We start from the raw sequence: 10,242 nt of genomic DNA, 5'->3' as shown, positions 1-10,242 counted from the left end.
GGAAGAGCACCGCTCACTTCCCTGCCCCCAACACCACTGTGCAAGTAGCAGCCTCTCCACCACCTTGCACTGAGAAGGGCTGACCTTGATCAGATTTGTCAACCTCATCATAGCTCCTGGCAGCTGGCCAGAGGTGACATACAGGAAACAAAAGAGCACCGCTCACTTCCCTGCCCCCAACACCACTGTGCAAGTAGCAGCCTCTGTGCCACCTTGCACTGAGAAGGGCTGACCTTGATCAGATTTGTCAACCTCATCATAGCTCCTGGCAGCTGGCCAGAGGTGACATTCCACAGGAAACATCTGCCAGGCCCCTGGCTGAGGAGTGAGCACAGGCACTGAGGTGCGGAGCCGCGGGCTCTGCTGCGGAGATGGGCAGCAACATGGAGGAGGCAGCGCTCAGTGGCTGCTCATGTTCACAGCTCCCACTGGGGTGCCCCTGACTTCACACCTTCCCCTGATGCAGAAGAAAAGCCACAGAGGAAACAGGCCAGCTCGGCCATGGCAAGGACCTCTCACCTGTCATACACGACTCCACTAATTGGAGGCAGCCAGTGGATGGTGAGGGATGTGTTTGTCTGCCCGATGACCATGGGTGGGATGGGAATGGGGGTGGGCTTTCGGCTTTGACTCCACTGTTGATACACAAGGTCCAAATAGCAATGCATTCGGGCCACTTGGTTAGGGGTAAAGCTGTCAGTGCAGTCATCATCTGCGGGGACAAAAAAAGGAACAGGGGAGATGGAGGTGTTAGCCTGCAAAGTCCACCTCGGCGGGACAAGTTCTGCCTCGTTCACACCTGTGTCACCAGCCCCTAACACAACACCCCACACTTGTTAGGCTCCATAAACACCTGTTAAATGGATAAACGTATTCTGTTCCAGAAAGTGTCTATGCTGGAAATGGGAAAGAGAAGACAGAGAATAGCACTTGCTGTATCTAAACCTGGCCATTACCTTGATATTGGGCTGGGCCAGGTGGGCCCAGGGGTCCAGGGCTGCTCTAAGCTGATGGCTGCCTATTCGGGGATCCACAAGATGGCAGTGTTTTCAGCATATGGCCTTTTTATTCAGGAACATTTGTGGAGTTGCAGTCACCTGCTCCATTCCCAGTGACTTTGGCCAGAGTTAGTGAGTATTCAGTGGAGATATTCAAGGGGAGACAGAGCCTAATGTCAAGGAGGCAGCAGGACTGGAACTGTAGTCCCCACCTCACTTCCAGAGCTGGCAAAATCTCCCATGTGTGTGTTGTTGTTTTTTCCAGCAATAGAAAGGGAGTTATCTTAGTTTCAGGGCCTTTTTTAATAAGAGCACACAAGTCAAACACTCACCCCTGCTGCTTCTTTTAACAAAAAATATTTTTATTGCTTTTTGGAGAGAAAGGTGGAGGAAGAGAGAGAAACATTAATGTGAGAGCACAACATCGATCAGCTGTCTCCTGCACACCCCCACCTGGGGATCAAGCCAACAAGCAGGGCATGTGCCCTGACTGGGAATCAAATAAGCAACCCTTTGGTGCACAGGATGATGCCCAACCAACCTAGCCACACTGGTCAGGGCTGCACCCTGCTTCTTAGATGTTTCCTCTGCCCACTTGAAAAGCGGGACTTAAACAGCTCTGCCCTCTGCAGCCCACTGTCCGGTTGCTCTGCCCTGGTAAGGGCCACTGTGGCCTTGTTGGGGGAAGAAGGGAGGCTGGTTCTTATGAATGTGATGCACCAAAATTATACACTGAAATGAGACTTGGATAAAAGTTTATTGATCGGCAACAGACAGGACCAGCTCACCACCCTTCTTCCCTCCAAAGGCATAGCAGGGTTCTATGGTTGATTTATTTTTATTTTTGGATAGTTCTAGAACTTATCACCAAACAAGTCTATGGAACTTACAGAAAAATTACCTCCTTCCTTCAACATTGGAATCGGTCATTAAGTCAAACCTGTCCTTAATTTTAGTAATAAATGATAAATTTGAGTCCATTATCAGGAATAATACTATGACTAGTATTACTTTTGGCCAGAAATGAGGAAGGTGTCAAGGGACAAGGAAGAAGCATAATCCAGGATAACAAGACCAGACAATACATTTTGTTCCCAAGGCCAGGAAAGTATCATTTTTTAAATGAAATGGCACCGTTTGGGGGAGGGAGGTAATCAGTACTTGGCTAGTGTTGGAAGAAAAGAATCTGATACTTTAAAATAACATAAAATGAAAAGATATCCTGAGCTTAAAATTAATGAAGGCCATTTTCTTGACCAACTTCAAAAATAGTACAACAAACCACCTTAACCCAGAAACCTCCTCCCCATCACTATTAGATTCTTTCAAAGTAAATGCCTAAGAACATGGATAAGAACAGGAATATTCAGGTTGTAGAAATCAAAGGCAGCTCAAGAAAGCCTGTGGTTTGGCCCCTTTTTCCAAATGTCCCATGTAGAAGTGTGTTTTTCTTTTAATCTCCAGCGACAGAAAATCTAGTCAATGAGATCCCTACATATCTCAAAATTTCTTTAAGTTCTTCAAAGACATGAAGAAAAGAGAATCCCATGATAAATATACTTCAATGCTCGGGCATAAATGATTGCCTGAAAATCCTCTCCACCTCCTGCATGTCCACCCTCCCAGCCCCCATACTCCCCACATCATCTTCATTAAAAGCAAGCACATTGAGACTGTGATACCTGTGTAGCTCATATAGTTGCTGAACGGAGCGCCCAGAAAGTGGGTAAAGCCGCAGGTGTCGTTGGTAGGCTCCGGGTCCTGGCACAGCTTACTCTTGGGAGTGGGCGCAGTGTCGGCACAGAGGTCTCCTGTGTCCATGGAGGACACTGTCTCCCTGCAGGGGTCATCGCAGGATTCTCTTTCACTGACCCCTTTGAAGACATGGTAGAGTCCCAGGACATGCCCCACCTCATGGACCATGATGTTGGTATGACCAGGCATCCCGTAATAGGCTGGGTTGAGGACAACGCCACCTGTAGTAGAAGGTTTGGAAAACATCTCTGAGCATGTAAGGAGTGGCAGCCCTCTAATCTTTAGTTATGTCTTCTCATAAATTAGCAAGTGTTCAATGTCAGCCTCTAAGGCAGGGGTGGGGAACCTTTTCCTGCCAAGGGCCATTCAGATATTTATAACATCATTTGCGGGCCATACAAAATTATCAACTTAAAAATTAGCCTGCCTAACACTCTTAATGCACAATCCCCAAACAGGAGAATATAGATTTAACAAGACAGCGCTTAAATTCTAATGAAAAAATGTAAGTCTTTTAACACACTTACTGATAATAATATTTTTTATTCCAGAGAGATGGGTCTTCTTCCCCAAATCATCTGCATGCAATACATAGTAATGAGCTTGGCTACCATATGTGTGTTAGATAGAATGTTGCATATGCTAATTTAGGAGGCAGTGCTGTGTGCAACAGTACACATTAAGGAAAATCCCGAGGTCCTGTGCCTCTTACAGTAATTCTGCCCATGAGTCTGAGTTTAGGTAGCCACAATGGACTGGAACTTAAGGAAATGGAATGCAATCCTGACGTTAACTTGCTATAGGACCATGGCTCTGCCCTTGGACCTTCTCTTGTCTCTCCATCTACAGAATGAGGGGCTAGCAGGGCTCATCCCTAGGCTCCCTTCCTGTTCTCACCCGGGGCCGTTAAGAGCTAACATGCAGGACTGCGTGTGACCATCATAAATACCATGTGAAGAAATGTGTGCTACCATGAACTGTCACCACCTAGGCCTTGTAATTTGTGTTCCAAGACTCCCATGTCCCTGGAGCTGGTGGTGAAGGGAAAGAGCTGGGAAGGAGCAGCGCAGACATTCTGCTCTCAGTGCTGCCCTGGGTAGTAATCCTCATGGCCTTCTCACTACCACGCTGTCCCCTCCTTCCTCTCTCCTATAGGATCAGGCCGAAACCGGCTCTCTGACATCCCCCAAGGGGTCCCAGATTGCAAGAGGGTGCAGGCCAGGCTGAGGGACCCCACCTGTGCACGAGATCGGAGCCAGGGAGGGACACGGGAGGTTGGCTAGCCGGGGATGGACCATGGGAGGGCTCCAGGACATGTCCGGCCCTTCTCGCTCAGTCCCAATGGGCCAGACCTCAGCAGCAAGCTAACCTACCAATCGGAGCATCTGCCCCCTGGTGGTCAGTGCATATCATAGCGAGCAGTTGAGCAGCCTTAGCATATCATTAGCATATTACTCTTTGATTGGTTGAACGGATGACCAGATGAACGGACACTTAGCATATCAGGCTTTTATTATATAGGATTAGAGGAGTGGGTCCTAGTCATACACACACACACACACACACACACACGCACACACACACACACACACACACACGCATTTCATGCCAAAGTCTACGTGAAGCATAAAGGCTTGCTGTCCAAAATCTAAAGACAAATGTGAGCACTTCTTTTCATGAGGAAGGAACAAGACATGGTAAATAATAAATAAAAACTGAGTCCGCCAAATGGTCGGACCAGGGAGGGTCTGAGGACCTGAGAATCCCACCTTTCAGGGGCCTGTGCACTCCTTTCCCAGGAACTTCATAGGAATAATGAAATTACAGTACAATTGCCACTTTCCAGGACTATTTTATATTAATATTCAAACCAACCAGCATCACCTCTGATGCTGCTATACTTTCTTCCATTTTCATTGCCAGCAACATAGTCAGGCACTGAGGATTACTGGAGGGTCCTTACGCCACCATTTGGAAGCCTCTCTTGCATGGGATAGTCTTTGGAGAGTGACCAGGGCTCCTTTGGCTGTGGACATGCGCTGGAAATGTACTGACCCTTACCTTTGGGAATATTCCTTGAAAGCTCTCAAGGCTATTTCCTGATTTGTTCAATGGTAATAACAAGAGTTTCACTCTCAAAGGGTTATTATGAAGATTGAAGGAGTAATGTGGACAAAGAAGTAGTTTGCTTATTTTCTAGGACAAAGTAACTCATGGTGTGTACTGGACCATTTGTCAGTATTACTATAACTATATAATGCAGCTGGCCACACATGCTCATTTGCCCCACCCTTGTTGGCTTCCTCCTGACCACCTTCATTCATCAAGATAGCAGAAGCTAGAGTGTGACCACAAACAGGCAGACCTTCCAGAGTAAAACCAAGCATTGCCAGGCAAAGGAGACAAACATGCTCACACAAGGAGCTCTGATTTGCCTTTAAGCTGCTCAAGCTTGGTTTCCACGCTGTTCTGATCCTGAGATCCACAGGCACCCAGAGACAGAAAAGACTTGGATAGAGTTTAAAATGAATCAGTGTGTCCATTCTCTTTATAGATGACATATGGGCATTCAAAAATTATTCACAGTAGCCTGAAATTAGTGATTGCAGGAGGAAAAGAAATATTATAGGATTGAGACTGAGAGCTTAATTCTTCATAGACCTTGCTGGTAGATTAGATGCATACAAGACACTCATTCTGTAGTGCCAACAATATTTTCCTTCCCACTTCTCTGGATATATATATATATGCCTAAGTGACCATTCGACCGTTCCCAGTAGCGCTATGACGCACACTGACCACCAGGGGGAAGATGCTCAACACACAAGCATGGAAACATGGAACAGACTGATGTATCTCAGAGGGATGGGGGGGTAAGGCACCAGTGGGGTCCCTCAGCCTGGCCTGCAGGGACTGAGCCGAAACCCACAGTCTGACATCCCCTGAGGGGGGTCCTGGATTGTGAGAGGGCACAGGCCAGGCCGAGGGACCCCACCGGTGCACAAATCCGTGCACCAGGCCTCTAGTATTCAATATTTGAATATTCCTATATTCAAAACCACTGTTCATTTTTGTTTCTCCTCATCTTGGAAGATTAAAACATAGATGAGGGATAAAATATGGTGTTAACATGGAGGACGGGATCCCCTCCTTTGTAATGGAATCCCTTCCTTTGTGCTCTCTGCTCCAACCTGTTACATTGAAATAAAAAGTAGAAAGACATGCCAAAATATGGGTTCAACCATACCTTGGCCCCTCAATCTTCACTCTGAGACACTGTCAGATTCTCTCTGCCTTTGTTCACCTCCCCAACACCTGCCCAGGAAGGCTGTCTATGGACAAGACCAAAAGTACCTAAGAAGGGAAAACTAAGAAGCAATAGTATAAATAGAAGAGTAACAATTTGGAAATACTAGTATTTCACCTCAATTGTTCCTTGCTTCCCCTCACCCCCTTACTCTACTGCCAGTTCTGGAAGCCATATTCTCCTCATTCATCCACTGCCTCACTAAGAAAAACAGAACAGAGTGAAATGCAAGGAAAGGAGTTCTTTTCTGGCTGTGATGATTCCAAAGTCTATGCCATTGGGGCCATGAGAGGCCTCCATGGTTTAGCCAGCATGGTGGATGAATGGAGGATATAGTGAGCTTTGCCTCACATTAGCAATGTCACCACTACATCTCAACCTAGAAAAGATTCTCCTAATCTGGAGGAAAAGAAAAGAAATAAAAGGAAAATAATGGGAATGTATGGATGATGGTGGGTCAAGATTAAGTAGAACCTTCCAAGGCTCTGGTAAAAAGATAGATTCAAAATAGTGCATGTGACCTGACGGTGGGGGATCTTACCTCCTTCTAGTGATGGATTCCTGGGTGCATGGTCTCAGTCTAGAGAAGAATGGCTGACCAGTGGATCTTAGGGGGAAGGGTGACAGAGAGACCCCCAGAGATTCCCTGAAGGTGGGACCCTGATGGGAACAAGGGTCATCTCAGGTGCCAGCCTCACCTGATGACTGAACATAAAATGGCCTTGGCATCTGTAAGCCATCTACACATTAGATACAGCCCCAGGCAAAACAAACTCAACTACTAGTAAGAGTAAATCTCTACCACTCAAAAACATAGGGATTCAAAATAGAAATTAAGTTCAATTATAGAAGAATAATTAAGAATTTCATTTCTTGCATATCTGAATATATACACTGGGACTTGAACAGTGCCACTGACTGTACATAGAACGTAATATGGATGGGGCTTCCTCAATTTAGCAACTGGTGGCCATGTGTGACACAGCTGTTGCTTAATGGACTGCCAGTGGAGCATGCTTCCTTAGAAGGCCTTTCAGCCTTGATTATCAGGGACAAGCTAACATAGTGAGACAGGGTTGTTGTGTGGTAATGGGAAGAAAAGAGAGGGAAGTTGCTGATTAAAAGATGAAATCTAAGTAGCAGACAGCCAAGCTCCCAAAGTGATGCTGTATTAGCAGCTTCCAACTGGCTTTTCCCAGCTTCATCCCAAGACAGACAGAGCTGCATGTGGTGAAGAAAATGATTCCCAAAGCCACTTCCATTAAACACAAACTCTAACTTTCTCTCTCTCCCTCTCTCTCTCTCTCTCTCTCTCTGGCAGTTTGAGAAAAGAACACAAGTTCTGTAAAACTTTTAGGGCTGAATATTATATGCCCATAAAACATGGAGATTGAGGGCTGGTCTGCAGGTGCCTACATAATTACTTCCAGTTACTGGCTAAAAACACTCCTTAAAATACACTTTTCACCATGAAGGGACAAAGATATCAAAGTGTGGCTGGGGGTCCAAGGAAGAAGCAAAGAACTGTAGAAGTGGACTGATACACAAAGGGAGAGAAAGAAATGGAGAAAGTTTTTTAAAAACTCATGGGAGCTAGAAAACGCAGCACATTTTTAACAGAACCAGACCAGAAACCATTCATCTCCAAATCTTGAATTGGCTTCTTAGTTTTATAGCCTGTGGTCTCATTAGAAGGAAGTCCTTATTCTGGGCAAGACTAAACCAAGACAGGAATGTGTAGAGGATAAAGATTTTGCAACTTGGTGTCATTTTTTTTCTTCTTTATACCCTTTTACCCATTCCTACCCACAACTGTCAAGCCCTTCAGGCTCTCCAGCTACTCCCACACCTCATAGGAGAAAAGTAATCTGATTTTAAAAACTGAAGATGTTATTACTGAGGCATTGAAGATTTATGATGTAATTCTTTCCTTGCTCCTGAATGAGGGAAGTGCTTCAGACACACACACACACCACTGTATGCCATAATTTCAGGCACTACAGAATATGCATTAAATTATTTTCTATAATTCATTTATTAACTTAGCATTTACTGAGCATCTATTCTATGTCAGGCACTGTTCTGGGCACCAAGTAGTCAATGATTACTAGTTTAAAAGAAGAGATAAAGGTTATCTACACTAATAAAAGAGAAACATGCAAATTAACCATCCCTCCGCGATGCCCACAAGCCATGCCCACCAGCCAATGAGTATGCAAATTAACCTGACAAAGATGGTGGGTTAATTTGCATACACAGGCAACAGGCAGCCAGGGGCGGGGCAGGTACTTCCCCCACATTGCCATGGCAACAATGGGGAAGTTCCGGCCATGCGGGCGCTTGCGAGCACACAGGTGCCAGGGAGCCGGGGGCGGGGTGGCACACGCAGAAGCCAGGGGCGGGGCCTGGAGTGCATGTGCAGGTGCCAGCAGAGGTTCTCTCTCTGCGGCTGCTTGCGCATGCACCTGCGCCAAAAGGCCTGTGTCCCCGGGACAGGTGTCCTCGGGAGCCAGGCCACCCTGAGCCTGTAGGCCCGTGCCTAGGCCTGGAGCGGCCGGGGTTCCGGAACCTGACAGAGGGTGTACATCAGGCTGAAGGGACTCCCCCGCTACCCCTGTGCATGAATTTCGTGCACCGTGCCCCCAGTTGATATATAAATAATCACACATAAAGAAGCTTATTTATTCCACCTACTTATAAATGCATAAACCTACCTTTGGGACACCTCAATTTCAGGGCATGAAATTCATATCCTAGGGTAATTTTGTCCAAAATTTTCACTATCCAAGAGTGCTCACCCAAGTTCAAAACCCAAGTGCACCCGGGATAAACCCACTTACTGAATGCTGTCTTCTGACAATAAAATAATCTACAACAGCAGCCAGTGGGTGATTCCAAGACCAATCCCTGTCTTGTTCATGTCAGGTAGCCTGTCTCATTACTAATCCTACAATTCCTCCTATTTACATGGTGATTTCCAGTGTACATACCTCATTTATTCCTCATCTCCAGAAAGAATCCCTCTGCTTAGGCACCATAAAGAGACCCATGGATAAGGGACAGTATCTCCTTTGTGTGGCCCAACCACTTAATGGTAGTACACCAGCTCTTCCCTCTTTACCTCCTGTACACTCTTCCACCTCCTCCTCTGCTCTCTGCATCTGCACTCGCTGAAACAACCTGGCAGAGACTACCAAAGACTTTCCACTTGTCAAGTCTCTGGCTGCCTCAGCCCCTGAGACCTCACCCCCACTGTGCATGAATGTGGCACAATTGATGTAACACCCTAATCTCAATGGCAACCTCTTGGTTAGGAAGAGGTCGAGGCTTGTCCTGGGAGCCCCCCTCCAAATTTCTGGGTGATGAAAAGGTATCCCACCCCTGAGCTCATCTCTGCTACTTCCACCTTGCCTGCCCCCTACTCAGCAGTTGCTTTGCCTTCCCCAGAGAGCTGTCCCTCCAGCATCACCCCAAGATGGCTGCTCTCCTTGGTCCCCTGGGCCCAGTGACATTCATAGACCCTGCCCGATAGCCACCCATCCCCACAAACTGCCACCCATCACTCACTCTTCGCTGGCTGGTAAGGAGACTCCCTTTGCTTCTTAGCAGCTGCTCTACCATTGTAAGCAGTTGGACCCCTAAGCACACTTTTTTTTCTCTTTGTAAAGGAGCCAACAACTCTCCAGGGCAAATTCTCCAGGTTGGAAAGGAAGTGAGATGGGAGGGACAGCTCTCTGGGGAAGGCAAAGCAACTGCCGAGAAGGGGGCGGGAAAGGTAGAAGCAGCAGAGATGAGCTCAGGGGTGGGATACCTTTTCATCACCCAGAAATTTGGAGGGGGTCTCCCAGGACAAGCCTCGACTTCTTCCTAACCAAAGTCTCCAGGTTGGGAAGGAAATGAGCAAACCCAGGAAGATCAACCACAGACACACAATGTTTGAAACGTTCTACACTGCCACCGTTATTGCTGCTGCTACTAATGAAGCTAGCATTTCTGAGGCTGTGCTATGTGCCAGGTACTGTTCCTTATGCTTATTACCCCCATTTTATGTATAAGAATACTAAGGCCCAGAGAGGCAACTTGCTCAAGAGCCAATTAGTTCCTATTTATGTGAAACCATATTCCACTCTATAATTCAAAGATTTTTTCCCCCCTACAAGGTCACATTATCTGAACTCATTT

At 46.6% G+C, this 10,242-nt stretch overlaps 1 protein-coding gene across 1 annotated transcript in view; it reads right to left on the bottom strand.

Moving 5' to 3' along the window:
• Positions 1–10,242, bottom strand: part of PAPPA2 (pappalysin 2) — a 220,893-nt gene that overhangs the window by 128,359 nt on the left and 82,292 nt on the right. The window contains exons 4-5 of the mRNA XM_005867693.2: positions 2,681–2,974; positions 520–712 (exon numbers count right to left, since the gene is read on the bottom strand). Coding sequence (XP_005867755.1) covers positions 520–712; positions 2,681–2,974 — 487 coding nt within the window. The remainder of the gene's footprint in view (positions 1–519; positions 713–2,680; positions 2,975–10,242) is intronic.

This window comes from Myotis brandtii, unplaced genomic scaffold (assembly GCF_000412655.1).
Source record: "Myotis brandtii unplaced genomic scaffold, ASM41265v1 scaffold250, whole genome shotgun sequence".
Lineage (NCBI taxonomy): Eukaryota > Metazoa > Chordata > Mammalia > Chiroptera > Vespertilionidae > Myotis > Myotis brandtii.
This window is presented reverse-complemented; position numbering and strand designations above follow the sequence as displayed.